Here is a 21,721-nt window from a genome sequence, read left to right as displayed (position 1 = left end):
AAAAGAAATTACTGTACCCTAGTTGCTAACTATTAGCAAGGCAAGTGCAGATGATGATGATTGGATGTTCTTGCTAGGTCCAAGACAAAATACAAAAGGCACAGTCTCTCTCTGAAAGAGTTCTTAAATCAATATCACATTTTACTGCTGGGTTAGTCTGGATGACATCACTTTTTGTCACCTGCCTTCAGTTCCCAGGCGATATATATATATATATATATATATATATATATATATATATATATATATATATATATATATATATATCAAGAAAAAACAGGAATGGCAGAAGAGCTCAGGAAATCAATTCAGGAAGCCACAGGTCAAAAATTTTTTGCATATCAACAATATACCGTTGCTGATCCATAATGACAATGTTCGAGCCTTTATCGCTCTTCATAAATCTAAGTTGCCCTGTAAGGGCTTTTAAATTTCTTAGAGCTTTCCTTTCTTGAAAAGACAAATTGTCACAAGCATAATCATTAGTTTTAAACAAAAGGTCAATTTCTTTAATACACAAATCCTCGTAAATTTTAATAGTGTGATGAAGACTAGGAACATAACAAGAGGGTCTATTAATGACGTTACTGCCATCAGATAAATCATGCATTAAATAGGACAAATTTAATCTTCTGGTAAATTTCTTAATATCAATAATAGTTTTAGTATAATTTGCCCTACGACTGGGAATAAAATTGAGACCATATTTCAAAACTGCCAATTCAGCATCAGTAAACAAATGTTCAGACAAATTAATAACACCAAAACTGTCTAAATGTTCAGTTAGGCTTCGTCCCCCGACGAATTCGAGCCCAAAAAAGTCCGACTCCTGGTCAAAACTGAACTTTTGGTGTTGTTACTAAGATGGTTTCTTTTATTAACACAAGGCTCAATGGAGGTTGATAAAAGCTTTCTCTTGTTGCCTTTATTAACACCCAAGCAGTCAATCGAATTATCAGCACCAGTGCCGTTATCTTCACTGATGGCAGAATGTTTATCTGGAGATGGATCATGCAGAATGTCCGCACAGAAGAAGAAGGAGGTGCTAAAGGCAGAAAAGCCGCATCATAATCGCTATGATTTTTGTTAGATATGTTAATAACAGTCGGAGTGTTGGAATTACCAAACCGAGCGTTAGAAGCTGCACCAAACTGACTGCGTTTCTTAACAAAATCAGCGCCTTGCCCATAATGAACATCGTTACGTTGGTTGGGAGCATAATGATTGTAAGCAGTCTTATTTTGATAGGAGAGAATATCCCTATCAAGTTTAGACTGCTTCCTGCTCGTGACATCCTTTGAATGTTGAGATAGTTCTTTATTTTTTGCCTTGCCATGGCAGAAGTTGCTGATGACACGTTGTTAAACTTGTCTATACATCCCACTCCGACATCTGGAACAGATACAATCAACGGCTTACTCATTTCAACGCTGCTTGACATTCAGAATTCGTTGAAATTCCTAATGATGAAAGCCAGCAGTTCGACTACCTCCGTTCAAGCATCTAGCCCAGTCGGGGCATGTGAGGAACTACCAACTGTGATTAACTTGGAAAGTCCAGCTCAGTCCAACACTCGGCGTGTTACTAAGAAATGTGTTTCTACGCATTTCCGTGGTTCTGACAATGCCAGTTGTGTTTTTTTGCTTAATCGGGAGAATAATCCTTTCAACACGGCTCAACGGAGCACTTTGGATTATAACCTTGGCCGATTGAACGACCAACGTGAACTTCTGTTGAAGCTTCTTAAGAGGTACAAGTCTTTAGATCTGGAGAACTGCTATTTTATTAAGTGTATAGAACTTGGTGTTGTCCCTAAAGGCTTACGCTTCTTTAAGTGTCCCAATGGTGTCAACTTGGGACATCCTATGTTCGATTCTTTAGTAACCTTTTTTAATGAAGCTGGGCTTCATTTTTTACAGTTACTGATTGATAATAACACTGACAAAATGAATCTTATAATGGGAGACATTAAAGATATTGAAACTTCAATCAAACGGCAAATTTCAGGTGAGGCTTTAAATGCATTATATTCTTTTTTAAATAAAGAACTATCTCAACATTCAAAGGATGTCACGAGCAGGAAGCAGTCTAAACTTGATAGGGATATTCTCTCCTATCAAAATAAGACTGCTTACAATCATTATGCTCCCAACCAACGTAACAATGTTCATTATGGGCAAGGCGCTGATTTTGTTAAGAAACGCAGTCAGTTTGGTGCCGCTTCTAACGCTCGGTTTGGTAATTCCAACACTCCGACTGTTATTAACATATCTAACAAAAATCATAGCGATTATGATGCGGCTTTTCCGCCTTTAGCACCTCCTTCTTCTTCATGTGCGGACATTCTGCATGATCCATCTCCAGATAAACATTCTGCCATCAGTGAAGATAACGGCACTGGTGCTGATAATTCGATTGACTGCTTGGGTGTTAATAAAGGCAACAAGAGAAAGCTTTTATCAACCTCCATTGAGCCTTGTGTTAATAAAAGAAACCATCTTAGTAACAACACCAAAAGTTCAGTTTTGACCAGGAGTCGGACTTTTTTGGGCTCGAATTCGTCGGGGGACGAAGCCTAACTGAACATTTAGACAGTTTTGGTGTTATTAATTTGTCTGAACATTTGTTTACTGATGCTGAATTGGCAGTTTTGAAATATGGTCTCAATTTTATTCCCAGTCGTAGGGCAAATTATACTAAAACTATTATTGATATTAAGAAATTTACCAGAAGATTAAATTTGTCCTATTTAATGCATGATTTATCTGATGGCAGTAACGTCATTAATAGACCCTCTTGTTATGTTCCTAGTCTTCATCACACTATTAAAATTTATGAGGATTTGTGTATTAAAGAAATTGACCTTTTGTTTAAAACTAATGATTATGCTTGTGACAATTTGTCTTTTCAAGAAAGGAAAGCTCTAAGAAATTTAAAAGCCCTTACAGGGCAACTTAGATTTATGAAGAGCGATAAAGGCTCGAACATTGTCATTATGGATCAGCAACGGTATATTGTTGATATGCAAAAAATTTTTGACCTGTGGCTTCCTGAATTGATTTCCTGAGCTCTTCTGCCATTCCTGTTTTTTCTTGGTTTTTGGTTCGTTTGGCATCCTTATTTTATATATATATATATATATATATATATATATATATATATATATATATATTAAAAATACATATTTCTCAGATGTTTGCCAGATCTTGGAAGTCGTAAAACAATAAAAAACTTCACATTTTAAACCTAGTAATTACTTTTCTCCAAGACAATATAAAAAACTTCTAGTGCTAGACATTGTGTCTGCTACTGAACTGAAACTGAGAGATAACATCTTTTGTTTATGGCCCAGGTATAAAGTAACTTAACCTCAACTGTTCTTACATTTTGCAGGTTAATCTTCTATGTTCCAGCAGGGTATGCCGTGATTACATTCTTGAAGCTCAGTACATGACATACAGTTCTGTATAAATCATATCAATATTCACAAATGACATAAAATTATTTACAAAATTTCAGATAGCTGGGCTGGCAGGGTGACACCTCTCACTTCACCAATTCGATCAAAGCCTTTCTCCATTTGCATCCTCGCTGTCTCTCCTTCTTTCGATGGACAAACAATCTGCTTGTTTTATCATCGCTGGACTTCTAAAAAGAACACTTCTTAAAAAGTCGGGCTTTGATTCCTTTGTCACTTTTAGCATTAGGCACCAACAAACTAGAACTGATAGACAAGGTTGTTCTGGTTTGCCTAAATAGAAGTCTCTAAACAGGCTAGCCAAGTAGGTTGTCATGGGGTATATTTCTGAGATTAAGTAAATTCAAGAAGATATCAGTATTGTCATGCATTGACCTCTCAAGTAATTGCTTTGCACTATGTACTACACATTCAGTAAGGCCATTTGACTGTGGGTATTCAGGACTACTAGAAATATGGATAAAGTCCCACTCTTTTGCAAATCTCTGAAACAATTGACTGGTAAACTGGGTACCGTTGTCAGAAATAACTTTGTGTGGACTACCATGGACTGTGAAATGATGTTTCATCTTATTAATAACAGCACTGGATGTTAGGTTAGGTAGTAAATCGAACTCAAATAAGTTTGAATAAGAGTCTACCAACACTAAGTAATACTTAATGATTGTTCTACTCAATATGTCAGTGGCTACTGTTGACCAAGGTAGTTCACGAATCTGGCTTAGCTGAAGTGGCGCTTTTTGCAAATGTGGTTTAGTACTGTTGCATACTGAACAAGAAGAAAGCACTTTATCAATGCCTTTTGATAGAGAAGGCCAAAATATTAATTATGTCACCCTTCTTTTGGTAGAGTCAGAACCTGTGTGGCAACGATGCAAAATCTGAATGTATTCATGTTGTAAGGAGTTAGGAACAATAACTTTTAGACTTTGAAAATGATACCATCTTCCATCAGCATCTCATCTCTGTATGCAAAATAAGGTTGTACTTCTGGTAGTAAACAGGATTGCTTTGATGGCCATCCAACATTGATATAGTGGTTGAGCTTTTGCAAAATAGGATCAGTATTTGTATGATCTCTCAGCTCATCAAGTCTCATGGTAGAAAAATTACACACTTCCGTGACATCAAAGTCAAAATTCTCTGTGTCAAGCTGTTTTGTGGTATTTCGGGGCAATCTGTATAAGATATCAGTCAGATAAAGAAGTTTGCCTTTTGTATAGACCATTTTGAAATTGTACTTTTGTAATCTGAGCATCATTCTTTGTAGTCTTGCCAGACCTGAATGCATAGGCTTCTTTAAAGTAGTGACTAGAGGTTGATTATCAGTTTCTGTTTGCTCAGCCATAGATATAATCATGGAATTTTGAACATGCGAACACAATTGCCAAAAGTTGAGCATACTGCATCTCAGTTTGGGTAAGAGTTCTACATGCATAGGCAACAGGTCTGCCATCTTGAAGAATAACTGCACCAAGACCAAACTTTGAAGTATCACAGGACAGAACTACTGGTTTGTGGACATCATAGTATCTCAATGTAGGCAGGTTGGCAATATGCTGTTTGAGGTTATCAAATGCTCTCTGGTGTTGTTGTAACCATGACCAGGCAACATGTTTGTGTGTCAGCTCTCTTAAAGGCACTGATAACTCACTAAGGTCAGGGATAAATTTGCCCAAATAGTTAACCATACCAAGAAAATGCTGTAAAGCTTGGACATTGTCTGGGGCTGGCATCTCAAGAATGGCTGCTTGTTTAGAATGGTCTGGTCGTAAGCTTGTACTGGTAAATAAATGACCTACATAAGTAACTTCTGGTAGTCTGAATTTACATTTCAGAGGATTAAGCTTCAAGTTCGCTTCACGCACTCTGTCGAGAACTTTCCTGAGGTTTTTTCTGTCATGCTCTGCTTCACCATTGCCTCCAACCAGTAAATCATCAACTATTATTGTACACAGATAGCCTGAAAAAAAATTTGCTCCATTGCATGCTGAAAGAATTCACTGGCAGAATCTATTCCAAAAGGCATCCTGAGGAATCTGCATCTACCAAATGGAGTACTGAATGTAGTCAGTATTGAAGATTTACAATCAAGCATTACTTGCCAAAATGAACTGTTTGTGTCTAAGACAGAAAAAAAACAGTGGCATTCGGCATGAAGGCACCAATCTCCTCAACTGTACGCATAGGATGATGAAGTATCCTTAATGCCTTGTTCAAGTCTCTTGGGTCAATGCATATTCTGATTTCATCTGAATTTTTCTTATAAGCAACTACCATTGAAGATACCCACTCAGTTGGTTCTGTGACAGGCCAAATCACACCTTGCTGCACCATTTTGTCTAACTAAACCTTGACTTTGCCGACATAGCTATTGGAACTCCCCTTGCTGGTCTGACCACTGGACTGGCCTCTAGATCTACTTTCATGGAGTAAATGACTGGAAGTTTGCCTAACTTGTCATCAAACACATCAGCATACTCTGAGAAAATATTGTCAGTAAAGCTGGAACTGGGACATGTGCTTACTTGATGTACTTCTTTGGTAAAAGAAAGCAGTTTCATTCCAAAACCATCTTTGAGACCCAGTAATGACGGCACAGATCTTCTGACTACATAAAATTGCAAGCTGTAACTGTTCCCAGCCGAATAGCATGAAAGCACTACTGAGTCTTCCGTTTGAATCTCTTAATTTCCATAAACAGCAAGCTTCACACAATTGGCCAAATTAAGTTGCTCACCAGCTCTCACTCTAGCAAATGTTTCTGCTTACATTACATTTCACTTCGAACCAATGTCCACTTTGAGCTCTGTGAGTTTACCATGGATCAGAACAGTACTTTGTTCTTTGCCAACATATCTACTGCATTAACCTTTTCACTGACCACTGACACACCATCTACATAGAAAGTAGGTTTGCAGCTTTCTATATGAGTGACCTTTCTTAATAACTGAATGAGGCTTGCTTGATTTACAAAACTTTTGAAAGTGGTTCTATTTTTTACACTTGTGGCATTGCTGACCACTTCTCTCTTTTAGACTCTTGATTGACTCCACAATTACAACAGTTAACAATAAGACTTGACTTGGGTTTTGACTCACCCATGTACTGCACTGAGCATGTCCTTTTTACTGAGCTAGTCTTGGAACCTGCCAGAAAGTTATGGGGTCTTCCAGGAAATCCCACAGGGGTTGCAGCTGCCATGTCCTTAGGCCTGCTTCAGCTTGCCACATGTTGCATGCTGTCTACGCTTGCTCAAAAGGTTGCTGAAACCATGCTCTTATAACCTGCAAGCATACTTGTGTGTCTTTCTGTATGCTCATAGATTTGACAAATCTCTATGGCTTTGCTTAACATTAAATCACTGTCATGAAGCAAAGTCTTTCTCACTGCAGCATTATTAACACCACACACAAGCCTGTCCTTTATTAACTCATCTTTCAAGTCACAAGATCTGTATGTTTTAGCCTTATTTCTCAAGTCAGTGATATAAGCTGCAAAATGTTCACCTAGCTTTTAGTCTGTTGTATAAACTAAGTGCCTCTCTAATGTAACATTTGTCTGAGGGTTGCACATTTCTCTAAATTTATGTTTCAAGCACTCAGGGTCCTCTCTTGATTCAGCTGGTACCACAATATGGCGGTTTTCCCTCTCTCCTTCATATGCTTCTGGTGCATACACAATTGAATGCTGCCTTTTGATGGCCTATGACCCAACTAAATTAAGCAAAATGAATGCCCTTGTATGTGTTTCTTCATCAGAAAAAGCTACTTCTATGAAAATATCATATTCCTGCTCAAATACTCTCCAGTTCTCTGTAATATTTTGATCAAACACAAGTGGACTGGGTCTGCAAAATCCCTCTGCCATATCAGCACACAGTAGTGAAGGTGCTTGAAATTATATATGAGCATACACACACAAATATATGCCAGATCTTTATGCCAAAACTTGTAATTATGCCCAATAGCATAACAGATTCCTAGAACCAACTGTACTTTGCCAAATAAGTCTCTGTAGCACAAGAATACTTTAAAATTACTGTGCTTTGTGAAACCACTCCTTATCAGTGTAAGAAATACTTTGAAATGACTGCACTTTACAAATAAACTGTACACAGCACAGAAACTGTTCTGTACACAGCACATAAACTCTTCAAAATGGCTGTACTTTGCAAAACAACTCTGTACAGTGTAAGAAACACTTTGAAATGCCGGCACTCTGCAAATAAATGTGCACAGCACAAGAAACTTTTCGAAGTGGCTGTACTTTGACTGCACTTTGCAATATAACTATACTTTGCATACAGAAAACTTTGAAATAATTGCACTGTAATAAAGTACACACTCTGCAAACACTTTGCACACTCTGAGATACTTTGAACAACTCCAGTTATGCTTTGAATGGTTTTGGTCAATGCAAAATAGTAGTTTATGCCCAAAACACAGTCTTTTACTAAAAACATGCAGTCACCTTGCTCTTTCAGCTTATTTTGCCCTTTTATTGTACTCGTTATGCCCATTTAATCTCTTTTCATGCTCATTATACTTTTTTTGTGCTCGTTTTACTTTAAACATGATCACTATGCAAATCAGAGGTAATTCTGAGCCCTACATGAATTTCTCTACTAGTTGTATCAAATATTGTGGTTTCGAACATTTTGTTTAATTAATAATGCTTTTTGTGCCTTTTGTTTGATTAATAATATGCTTTGTGTTACTCTTTTAATTAATAATGTGTTTTGTGCCTTACAAATGCTCCGTTTCATTTTCTTTGCAAAATAAATCCTTCATGCAAGTCTTGGTTACCATAAGTTCGTTTCTGTCTCTCTTTGTTTGTCTGAGCTCCGTTTCACTCAACCGGCTCAATCTGCCCTCACCTTCAACTCTGCACCTCATGGCTTGAAGAAGTTGCTCTCTTACCATGTTGCTTGTCTGGTCAGGATAAAACAGATGAACATTTGTGGGTTCATTTCAAGCAGCTGTATTACATGCAAACATCAGAAATGAGGCTTTATAACTTAAACCTAAATAAACTTATAAACAGACTGACTACTACACTCGTACATGTTAACACTCTGGCTGTTCTGTCAAAATGGCATTGCTGCCTGCATGTACTCACTATTTATATGCACATGCCTACTTCTGGAAATGCTTCTTAAAGGTACATACACAAATTCTGTTCTACAGAATCTGTTAGAATTATACTTGCAAAATAATGCTCAGGAGGAGGAGTGAGGTTTATGAGATGTCAGTAATTGAGTAATTTATGCAATGCTGAAGTAAATGCTAAATGTTAAAAATGTAAAGTGCATACCCCATTGAGAAATATCATTATGGGGTGTTTTCTTTTCCATTAATGTATGTGTAACTTTGTCACTGTTGCACCTGTGAGTTAAAGATATTTAAAAACAAAATTAAAAAATAGGCTTTGTAAGCTTTGTTTAAATTACTTTTAAATATTGTGTCACTTATATTTTTTACTTAATTTTCTGCTTCGCTGAAAGTCGTGTTAAGTGATTTTGCCATTTGCTAACAAGTCGAGCACTCAGCAGACAGAAATGTAGGCACCTTACGCCTTACAGCCATACCATTGTTACCTGTTGACTTATGGAAATGGGACAGTATTGTTTTAACTCCAGAAGCTTCAATTTAAGGAAAGTTCCTTGCAGTCCTTTGGTAACTGAAGAAAGAGACTGCAGTGCATAAACCTATTCGGTATTAGGCTTTGGAATCCTGATCAAGTTGCTGATCACAAAGACAATAACTCTTACACAAGCCCAACTATTTATGTCCTCAGGGACTTTAACACAGGACCACTGGCATCAATTAAATTTTCCTTCTTACATGTTTCTATGTGAAGTGGTATTCTTGTAAAAGTTCCTCTTGTTTTACAAGAATTTGATATTTCTACTCAGCTTTTCTGTCCACTTGTGAAAGAAGTTGTTGCAGCCACAAACCTTAGAGCTTTTCTAGACATTTTTGTGCCACATTGAGTTGTAGCCAGAGCTCTGCATGCAAACCATATAATTTTAGTGCACTCTGGTTCATTGTCACTTTCACCTCTTTCTAGTGTTCAGGTCAGGGGTGTTTATAATCTTTTCTGAAAAGTATAGAGAAAAATAAAAGCATAATACTTCCTCACATACATGGCTAAATTACTTCATATAGAAAGATAAGGCTCAGTGATGCCCTCAGAGCAGTTGTCCCTTTTCATTGTTTGATGGATAGATGTACTCAAGACTGGATAATTAACAAGAGTATAAGAAATCTGAGAATCAGGTCACTTGGATTAGAGAAATACCCTAAGGTAATCCCTAACATGGTCAAACACTAGAAAATCTACACGAATCTTGTTGTTTTACATGTATCTTGGGCTAAAAGCGCTACCTGTGTAGAACATTTGTCAATGCTTTCTTCATTTAAATTGGCACCAACATATTTACTTAGTTCTGAGATTCTTTTTGCTCTATATGCCAAAGATAAGAAATCAGTTTCCATTCATAATATTCTTGTCTTCTATCTTTTTAGATGCTCCATGGACTGTACTACTTTCGAATATTGACCCAGACTCAACATCAGTAACCGTCAACCGGCTTATACCAGCCAGATCTTACCATTTTCAGATTTGTGCCGTCAATGATGTTGGAAGAGGTCCCTTCAGCAAGGCAACAGAGAGGTAAGTTAAAAAACGAAAGTAATGTTCTTATAAATCCCCTAGCCAATGTTATTGTAGCATATAAGCAGTCATTTTGTTTGATATATATGTATAGTCTGCATATGAGTCCGAAGTGTAGCTTTGTAACAGCAAGCAAAATAAAGTACAGGCCAGTCTCATGACAAGACTGACTTTACTATTTAGAGATATTTCATTAAAAAGAAACAAAGAAGACACTCACTTTAATATGAATAGCTTTTTGCCATGGTGTCTAGAGCATTGTAGTCTTATCATGAGCAACACAGAAGAGAATGACTGGTTCTCTGATCATAACTAACTTATTATGCGCTCAAGATATGGGTGCCAAAAATTCACCTCCAGGGCAAATCTCAAGAGGTGAGTTTTATTAGCCACACCGAAGATGCATAATAAGAGTTATGATTGGAAACCCGGTCATAATTCTTTATACTGCATGAAAGTTCATCTCCTCCATTTACAACCAGTTACAGAGAAAAAAATGTTGGAGTGGATAGTGTTTGGCCAGCTTTCTGAGCCTTTGAAAGCCAGTTAATGATGTAGTACTGCCTCACAGATAACAGGCAAAAACAAATTGTCCCTCTGAAAAAAGAAGGGCTTTAAAAGTTCCTGGGTATTTTTTTCTGCTAGACGTTTTGTTTATATATGAAACACAGTAAAATATGCAACAGCTGTTTTACCTTCTTCCGTTGCTTTTGCCAATCAGCACGGTCTGCTTTTAATATCCAGCATAAGAATCAATCGTAACAGCACTTACAGGTGCTTCACAAAAGCTTAAGCACTTTTCTGATATCAGAAAGGTGTTTATAAAGTTTGTCTTTTTTTCATTGTTTGAGTGCAATGACAGTTTCAGGCATTACATGATTGTTGTGCCTTACTGGCATAACATTCCATTATGTTGCACATATTTATATCTTAACACTAGTTTTACAAGTCCTAGGTCTAAACATAACTCCCAGTCTGCAAACTTCACTTTTCAGTTCCACAAAGGAAAGGGCTAAACTGATACTGCATTTGATATTTGTATATATGTGTAATGGAGCTTTTCTCCCTGAGCCTCCAATAAAAAAGGCACTGCTCAATTGAACTTTCCTAGTAAATAAATGCCAATAAATAAATAAATAGATAGAAAAATATGCTGTCCTGTTGATGAAGGAGCCAGGAATGTCTCATGTGATTGTAGACCAGTCAGTCTGGTCACATGATCAAATGAAATAATTAGATACAGCTTAGACATATTATCTAGAGACAAGTGAGGCAAAGGATGAAGAGCACAAATCAACCGCAGAAAGAATGTGCCTGAATGGACAGTTAGTATTCTCTCTTGTTCTGTAACATCAGACAAAGTAATGTGTCATGGAATTCCTGTGTTGTAATTTCACATACCTGTAAAAAAAGCCTCCAGTCCCAATGCAAATAATGTTATTAAAAGTCTTGCAAAAGAATTTTGGAAATCCTTCATTATTACCATGATAGGTTCTCAAGCATACAACTTCTTTCCTGATGTTATTTTGCAGTTCACTTATTATTTCACCTTTTTATGTCTATGCAAACCATCCTAGTGGCTGAGAAGTAAATTCCCCAGCTAGGGGGTTAGGGCATCTAGGCGACAGATGGGGTAAAGACAGGATGGATCAGGCTTAAGCTTGCTGTCTTTGTTCTTGGGGGAGAGAGAGAGAGAGAGAGAAAATAGGGGGATCTGTGGAAGAAGCTTGGTATGAAGATTCTAGCTCAAGAGTAAAAATCCTGCTTGGGTAATGAGCTAAAATGGGGATAGAGCTCATGAAGACTGCTTGAATGAGCAAGCGACAGTCTCCACTTCAGTCCCATTATAGTAATGTCTTAGGGTGTCGTTGGGATGTGTAGAGTATCCGAATCATGTTCCAGCATAAAATGCACACAGTCTTGTTCCTCCTCGAATTTCTGACTATGAACAGAATGAATTGATGGGAAGCTATATCAAGTATTACTTATTCATTTGTTTTACATTTGATTACCAGGTAATGTCCGACTGGGCCAGAAGCCCGTTTTCAGCGGAGTCCCAGGAAGAAAAGCTCCAGAAACTTTATGATAGTAAGACAGTGGAAAATAACAGTAAATATAGTAAAAAGTTACATGTTACAAAAGTGAAATACAGAGAGAAAATGAGTTTGCAGCAAAAATACAGATACACCAAAATACAGTAAATGGTTAATAGTGGTACAAAAGTAATGTAGTTACATGTCCATGTGGCACATCATGTTCATGTTTTTTTTTTTTTTTTTTTAGTATTAAGGGAATTGTTAATTCATTGGTGGGTAGTGAATAATTGATATAAGAAAGGCTGAACAGGAAGGGGGTGAGAGGACTCTGTTTAGGGGTACTTAGCCTGGGATAGAAACTTAGCCTTGCAATCAGAAAGAGTTTGGGGAGCTTAAAAAAGGACACAAACTGAAATTTGTCCAAAAAATGTATTTACATGAAGCTTCAGTTGCTGTGGAGTACTGAATATATACAACTGTGAACTAACATTGGATGGCACGGTGCCTGGGCAATTTTTTTGGGCTCGGCTTGTAAAGACTCCAGGGCCATTAGCGTAGTACATACCTATGAACAGGTTCTACTAAACTTAAAGATTACCTACCTCTCACACATGTTTTAAATCGGACATGACATATTCAATATTTTGGTATTTTGAAGTCACTTTTGATTCATACTATTCTTGTGTGATACCCATCTGTCAAAATTTAATATTTTAATATTAATGACCCACTAATGCAGATCATATTTTTCTTATATGAGATAGAAATGGTTATTTGTGTCCTCTATGAGATATGCACATAGATTCAAAAAACAGTCTGTACTGTTTATATACCTGGCAAAGCTTGCAATAGGTAGCTATAGAATCAGGTTAATGTCAGTCCACAGGTTGCCCTGCCTAAGTAGTGACTACGTTTTTGCAAATGACTGTCTAAATGACTGATGCTGTCTTGATTAGAGAAGTGTGGGTGCTGAAGAGAAGCATAGAACCTTGTTGTCTGAGAGTTAGTTATTCATACCAATTGAGGCAGTCAAAGACTTGTTTTTTTTTTTTTCTCTGTAATTTTTGTCTATCCACTCGTTGACAATCAGACCCCCTCCAGAGGGTCTCAGCTCATTCATTCCACATTAATAGCAATTTGACAACTTACATAAGTGATAACCAAGAGTGACTCATCTGTGTTATTGATGCCATAGCCATCCATCTTCAGCCTACTTGTAGCTAGACTCCATTGTATATGGTCTGAGCTCTCAGCCCAATGAGCCCACAGAAAAGGGCCAGTATATCCACCAGTCTTTTGTTACTTCAGCACCTACTTCTGGTACTTCTTCCAGCCAATCCAAAGTTGCACAGAATGCCCTCATTAATATGGACAGACAGAACAGTTCTAATAAGCCTTAACTCAACCCTTGGCACTAGTGTCACCCCTAGGGGGGTACAGTGCCCTCCCCATGTGAATACATGCTCCTGCACTCATGGTAATAAAAGTTTCCATCACCTGCTTGGTAGTCTCAAGCCCATATCCTAGGACATACTTTGCTGCCTTGCAAACCACCACTTACATAGGGGCAATCAGATGATCAGAACCACTTATATCTACTCCAAGATGGAGAATCCAGCATTTCCTGTTCACTCTCAAACCCCTAACCTGGCTGTGCTGACACCCATGCTACTACTTGAACATTGGTCATCTAGATCATAGTCAGGGATGCATATGTCAGTGCAATAGAACCTGCCAGAAAAAAATAACCATGTCAGTACCTATAGTGATGGTGAAAGGGTTGAAAACAGGCCACACTGGAATTTTATGCAATTTAGACTACGATGAACATTTTAAACAGCAGTGCTACAGCTGCAGCTGAAGTGTATTTAGTGTGTGTCTGTGTCTTCTCTGAAATTTAGTCACCCATGTTTTCTGGGTGCTGTTGCTATGATACCTCTGTAAAACTTGTAATATTCTAAGTGAAACAGCAAATCAAAATGTTGATATGTGGTACTCTTCTTGTGACATGGACAGGTATTAGGATCCAGTAAGTTCATTTAGTAATCCACATTGGCAACATTACTTTCACAGTATTCTTTGCACAACAAAATTATGCAGGAATAACTACTGAAAATGTTTCATACCATCTGGAGTTTGGGCTTTAATGTGTATTTCCTCTACCCCCCCACCACCACCACCACCACCACCACCAAAGTTTGGACCAGCTTTGTTCTGTTCAACTAAGTCCTAAAAGTGTGCCTTATAACTACATGTTTGCTTCTCACTGTGAGGCTTGAGAAATACGAAAAAAAATGTTGGCTTTTTGCAGACTGTTCTAAGAGTTTTTTACTCATTCCAGACTGACTCTGAACCTAAGCAATTAGGTGAATAATTGCTACACCTAATTTCAGGCACTATCAACTGTTCCATTTTAGTAAATTGCTCTAATCTATTTTTCAAGGATTACTTCTGGGCAATGATGCAAGATACCTTTATCAGGAAGTCTGTATTAAGGCGGCTCCTCACCACCATCTCTTTCTTTTCCAGTTTCAGCTGCACTCTTTGCCAGTAAATGCATATGCAGGATAGGAAGCTTATCTTAGGATTTCCTCAAAATCTGACCAATAAAAATAAATAAATAAAGGAGAAGTGTGCCTGTCAGAAGCAGATGGCTAGATAAGATTATGAGAACAGGTATATTCTTCAATTAGGCACAGAGCTTGATTGCAAACTTTACAAGATCTCTACTAAATGTCAAATGAAAAGGTGCAGAGCACCCATTTAAGGCAAAATACAAGTAGAATATAGAGAAAGTCTTCCACCTAGGGCTGAGCATATCCTGATTTTCCTTATTCAAAAGAAAAAGCAGACTAACCTGCAAAGTTTCCCAGAGATGGAAGATTCAGAACATTATGACTGAAGAGACCAGAACCAAACCTTTAAGGATAACATTGTGTTTAACTGACAGCCAGTACAAGTTACCGAGGACTAGGGTAATATTATGGTAACAAGGTGTCCCAATGGGTAACCAGGCTGAGGAGTTTTGTTTCAAGTGAAAATGGTCCATTTTATAGTTCAGAAGATGTAGGTACAAGGCATTATGATACTGCGCCTATCAATAATCATTCAGGCTGCAAAATTTAAGAGTCGTTACTCATGATATGCTGTGTAGTAGTATGAACTTTAAATTACGTGGCACACCTGTCTAAGATCTTGTGATAACAGTTCAAGGGGCTATGTCTTTAGAGTCTGGATGGCTTACTCTGGGACCCTTTACGTCTTATTTAGCTTCAAAACAAAATGTATGAACTTGAGTGTAAGGAAGCCAGGACTGTGTGCTGCATAACATAAGCCGGAACGACCCTGCCTTCTGTTTTTCTCCCAGGGTTTGTTTCTACTACTCAACAGGTAACCTCCAAAGAACTTGACTGTTTGATAGTCTTCATTTTATTTTTATGCAGTTTTTATGAGCAAATGTAGCCTGATTGATGGTTGAGGTTAAGCACAACAGCTTTTCTGTGATATGTGAATAGTTACTATTGAAAACTTGAACAATGTCTTTCTTTTCATGACAGACTACTGTTTTCTGGGAAGTATTCATGTTTTATAATGGTTCATATATTTCAAAAACATTTTCCTCCAAGCTTACATATTTTAAGTAATTATATAAAGTAAATGGCTTTGGAGAATGTGAGTAGCAATTTTATCATGGTAGTAAGTGTCACTGGAATTTCCTCAAAAAACAAGAACAGTTGTGTGGTATGTCCTTCAGATTTTACTTACTTTGATCTCTTACAGAAAATGCAGTTTTGTCAGATAAACATTTACCGTTCTTTTTCCCTACTGTGATATGCTTTTAGGGTTTTCTATGACATGGGTCACTTGTAGCTAACCCATTTTGGTTCAGCTTTGAAAACCAAACATTAAGCTATATTTATTTAACATAACTCTTGGCATCAAAAATACTGTTACTACAAAACATTTCACTTCCTTACGTGTTTAGATGTGACTGAAGCATTTAACTCATTACAGCCGAGAGTGCTTCACAGGTGTTTCTGCAGTTACCTCTTACTGACACCTCTAGGCACCAAATATTGCTTGTTCTTATTTGCATTAATCGTGCTACATACAAGTTATCAGAAGATTTCATCTTAAAGCATACATGATGGCAAACACAACTGTATTGATATTTGACCTCTGTCTAATTCAGCTAAAGATATATTGGATATTATCTGTGTACTGTTTATTTGTAGTGTAATAATTTACATATTTCTCTAAATAATTCAACAGACAGAACTTTATGGCCTCGTAGGAAAGCTCACAGCTATATGAAGAAAATATTGCTGGCAGTATGTGTGTTGCTTGAATGGTTACTGAAATATCATAAGCTGTTTACACAACATTACAAAAGTAATATTCACTGCCTTTATTTTGGCTTATACAATCCAATTTAAAATATCAATCTGAATGAATGCCACTAATATGAAAATTAATTTATCCTGAATAGTTTGCCATTTACACTTTTCTAGTAACACTTATGGTTCCAGAGAAATGCATATTTGTTTGAACTGTAAGGTGATAACTTCACTTTTTAAAAGGCTCAAACCACACCCACTGGGAGTTAAAAGTACACACTCAAAAGAGTTATACTGGAGGGAATGAGTTAATCTGACAAAAGAAAATTAAAGATAATAATAGAGAAAACATTTCCTGTTGATTCACAGTATGCAAACATAGCTCTCAGCTGTCCTTGAGTTTGCAAAATGCCCCAATTTTGTTGCATAGCTTTGCCTTGTCCTTCATAAAAGGCTGATTTTCTAGTAAATCACTGAGGCTTTGAGTAAGTCAGTAATGTCAGACATAAGAGTTTTAGACATTACAGTTTTGGACTCTTCGAAAAAAGCATGCTGATGCAGTATTTTGTTCTGTTAACCTTATACATGAATTAGGAGCAATATATAAAAATTATCTCTGATTTTGGACCTTTTCCCCCTAATTTATCCCTGATTCTTGACCAAAGAAGTTGAGAGTTATGTGCACAAATGATGGAAACACAGTTGCAATCTCAAGCTCTGCTAAAGGAGGGTCACATTTTAAAATGCTTTAACAAAATGAAGGGGTTCTTGAGGAGATTCCTGGACAGATGCTTTCTGTTAGTAACAGAAGTGGTTCTCAAGAATCTGCCAAACTCGCTTATTCCTCCCATACTGGAATTAATTTAAAATCTTGTTAAAACTGTGGCTGATTTGAAGGCTGTCATGTTCAGAAATTCTGTCTTTATTCAAATAAAATAGAAAGCTGTATACAGAGGCTCCCTTTGCAAAACTGGGGGTGGGGGGAATTAGTTCTCAAATATATAAATTGAAAGTGATGACTTAATTTATCCAAAATGTTGTTAAAGTCATTTAGAGAAAGAATTCAGACGTGTGCTAGATAGTTCGTTCCTTTGGAAATTGTATTTTTAGTTATTGATGCCATACTTTGAGGATTTAAATAGACTCAATGTCTCAATCATTGGTCTTCTTATTTATACTACAGAGAGAGATTAGCAGACAACACAAAATGGGAAATAATTAAAGTTTATACATTCTAACCATTCCCACATAAAACTGAAAACATACAATTAATATGATAAGAAGATTCATTATTCTAGCAGAATGTCTAATAAACCTGTACATTATTTAGTATTCAAAGTAAGTTCTATCCACCAAAAACTAAAGTTTACCTACTATACACACACATACCACAGATGAACACACAACCTCAGAACACAAAAGAAAACCTAAAACAACTGACAAAACCCAGACCTATATGTACTTTTGAGGAGTAGTGGAAAAGATCAGAAAACAAAAAAAAATGAAATTAAAACAGACATCTCCCAATTCCTTCAGTGTAAAAAACTAAGCACATCTATACATTTTCACCCACAAAAATAACAGTTCCAAAATAAATACACTAAAAATAAAAAGTTTAAAAAATAAATAAAAATGCTGACTGTAACTAAAAGATTGACATTAAACTTAAAAAAAATCTAAACTATACAACTAAGAAAGTCCTACCATAACTCACAGTGTACTTCAGAACATAAATGCTGTAAAATGTAATGGTTAAAAATATTTTAGAACTAGATTAAGGATGGCTAAAGCTGAATTACTTACTGCATCGCACTGAAATCACTGGGGGAACAATAATTCAAACCTTAAAAGAACAGTAAAGTAAATGAAATATGTGGTCTGTGTAATAAATAAAATCTCTTATATATATAATTAGGAAGCTCAGGTAACTAAGGCTTTAGTACAAGACTTTTGAGTGCACTCCTTGAAATGTTAAAGTAGATGAAGACAATGAAAATACATGCTGAATCCAAACATGGGGTACATATTATTCCCTGAGGTAGAGTGACCACAGAGCTAGCATATATGTTAAGTAGTAGTAGTTCTGGTTGGACACAGCTCCCCACTTCAAGGGGTGCAGTGTGGCATACCATGCAAAACTGCTTTCAAGATAGTACACTGAGTTATAATATTTGGTGCATTTTGTATAGAATTCCACTTTTATTTTCTGAACTTTTCGTATTCGCAATTAGAGGTCATACACTTCTGAAGGTGAATAAACAGTTCATTTATTAATTAAAGATGCACATACACTCAAGATATATCTAAGCTTACATCATACACTCAAGAATATATCAAGGCATACATTATTAAAACTTTGATGGACAAACTCATTTTGAGGAAGTGATGATATTTTGACCAATTCAAAGTTCGTCATGCCCAATTTCCAGACATATAAATGAAACAATTACATATGATACACATTTAATTAATATTTTGGAAGGGAGTACAGCATGAGAGCTCCCCCTACAACTCTCACTCTCACTATATTATATACTATGTTTACATACGTGTTTGTGTATTTCTGTGTGTGTGTGTGTGTGTGTGTGTGTGTGTGTGTGTGTGTGTGTGTGTGTGTGTGTGTGTGTGTGTATATATATATATATATATATATATATATATATATATACATACACTTATATTTACACATATGTGTATATAAGCAAGTTGCAAACAGGTTGCAAAGACAATAGATTCAGTAAAATCTTCAAGAAAGACTCAGTCACTTACAGACTTCTTTTTTTCTTCCTGTTGGTTACTTTGAGTATGTGATCATAGTACAGTGGGGTTTGGGTATTTGCCCTTACCCCATTCCTGTGTGACCTTGGAGATGGTATAAATCATTAGCAGGGTATGGGGAGGGTGCAGTTTGCTTGGTCCCCTGCAAACAAAAAAATGTCTTTTTTGTTTGTCTTGTTTTTGTCTTTTGATCTTTTTAGATTTGACTTAAAATGTTCTTTTTGTATTCACTCTTTGGAGTCTTCACTATTTCATACTGTATCTATATGTATATGTATATATATATATATATATATATATATATATATATATATTTTTTTTTATTGAGGCCACTTGTGGTCGAATTTTGACTTACCACATGGGAAAGTAGCCCACTGCTGTTGCATGTTTGAGATTGCAGTATAATGGGGATTGAGAATATGCCTTTTCCATGCAGTTGTGTAATCACAGAACTGTGTTGGTATATATGAAACTGCATGGTGAGGGGACACAGGGGTGCTTTTCCCCCTACAAAATATACTGCTCAAGGTGTGTGTGTGTGTGTGTGTGTGTGTGTGTGTGTGTGTGTGTGTGTGTGTGTGTGTGTGTGTGTGTCTGTCTGTGAACCTGACATATTGTTCTTTCAACTGAATGTATATTCATACACCCTCGCACTGACATATAACATTTCAGAATATCAAAACTAAAAAGATTAAATGCTGTGGTTCAAACCACTAATTCCACATGCATTTGATGATGCATTGCCCACCAACAGATTCCTCACTTCCACCATGTACAGGTATCCAGCCGGACACAGGTGTACAACATATTAATGCATCAGGTACTGTAGCCTATCACTGCTCCAAAAACTTATATTTCAAGTATTGTTAAGTATGCAGGAAGAAAAAAATAACCTTATTTGTACCTAGTCAGTCAGGTGGTATTTAGATATTTTTTCATGTGTGTGAACACAGGACATAGTATGCTTGTTTGTAACTTTTCTTGACGGAGTGTGAGCCAGTTATCAGATGAACAGTCACTTGGAAAGCATTTCTGTGATGGTGGTGTAACTATAAAGGTAACTAAAATTATCTAATAGGTGTAAAAAATTAATTATGCTCATTCACATTTGTCAGTTAAAGGATTTTTGGCAAAATGTATTGATGTAAGCAAATATTTATTTATTTATTTAACATTTGTTTACCGGGAAAGTCTAAATTGAAACGAGCCAATTTTCAGAGGAGGCCTGTGGAGAAACCCTCCAGACACATGCCTTTGTATGTATGTAGCTGAAAGGAAGCATGTTAATTATACTTCATTTTTGATTTTCGCTTTGAACATACAGAAATGACATTCAGTACAGTTTTCACAATGATCTGTTTGGGCTACCTAGTGAGTGTCTTTGATTAGATTTGAACCTGAATAATTCTGGTTCAGACTTCCATTCTGATTTTCTTCAGGCTGTGCTGCCTGTCATAATCTAGTCTTACTTCTGATTTTTGTTTTATTTCTTTGTTAAAAGGTTGAAAAGTAGTATTTTTTTTTCTTCTGTTAGCATTTCACAGTAAGTAAAAAGTGGGTTCACAGATGTATTCATTCATGAAAATGCATCTGGTGAGCCTTTTAGATTGGCACAGAAAACAGAAAGAAAACTGCAGGTAGAACTGCAGATGTCTATTTTAGACTGAGTGAAAATACTTATTTTACAAGGAAGATGTAGTCATTTTTGAAACAAATTACTATACCATGGGAGGTAGCAGAAGAATGCAGCTTAAACATGTTCAAGGGGAAAATTGAATAAGTAGTTAGAAACAAAACCATTTCGTAGATAATTATTGGGAATGCAGGAAGTCTGTCTGCATGGAATAATAGGTTTCTTCCAGCTTTAGAGAAGAGCACGAAATTATTTCTAACTCATATCTGTTTGTAGAATGTCTGCTTCTAGAAATAATACCTCTAAGTGAGCCACTGTGCCTCAGTGAATCTGAAGAGAATACATATTTGCTGTTTTCTGTTAATGAAGGTCATTCTTTTCATTATTTTAGAGTAAGCACCACAAAGTTCTGACTCTCATTTTTTATTTACATTATATTTTGATCAAATCTGAGAGAGATATTTATCAAGTGGTGCAAGTATATGTTGCAGTTCTTTAATGTCACGTGGATGGAATGTATACAGGTGACTTTTTTTGAAATATGGTTATGGTGGCAGATTGTTTTTATATCTGAGTGCCATAGCTCTCGGCCATTAGTGGCTTTTGTTTATGGCAGTCTTTGGATAAATAAATAAAGGAAAAAGAAACAGTGCTGTGCAATGGGTTAAGCTGTTGAAGCAGGCAACAATATGGAGCTTATTGTCACTCCCTGCCTCCTACTGAAAATATGTTTAGTCATTTTACCAATCTTAATGAGTTCAGAGGTAAAAGAAGTTGCGGG

At 36.5% G+C, this 21,721-nt stretch overlaps 1 protein-coding gene across 1 annotated transcript in view; it reads left to right on the top strand.

Moving 5' to 3' along the window:
- The window catches only part of SDK2 (sidekick cell adhesion molecule 2), a 1,526,639-nt gene that overhangs the window by 839,973 nt on the left and 664,945 nt on the right, over positions 1-21,721 (top strand). Inside the window, exon 14 of the mRNA XM_044085131.1 lies at positions 10,009-10,156. Within this exon, the coding sequence (XP_043941066.1) occupies positions 10,009-10,156 (148 nt within the window). The remainder of the gene's footprint in view (positions 1-10,008; positions 10,157-21,721) is intronic.

Source organism: Protopterus annectens, chromosome 10.part0, assembly GCF_019279795.1.
Source record: "Protopterus annectens isolate FY-2018-M chromosome 10.part0, PAN1.0, whole genome shotgun sequence".
In the NCBI taxonomy this organism is placed as follows: domain Eukaryota; kingdom Metazoa; phylum Chordata; order Ceratodontiformes; family Protopteridae; genus Protopterus; species Protopterus annectens.
Note: the sequence above shows the minus strand (reverse complement) of the source record. Positions and strands in the feature narration are given on the sequence as shown.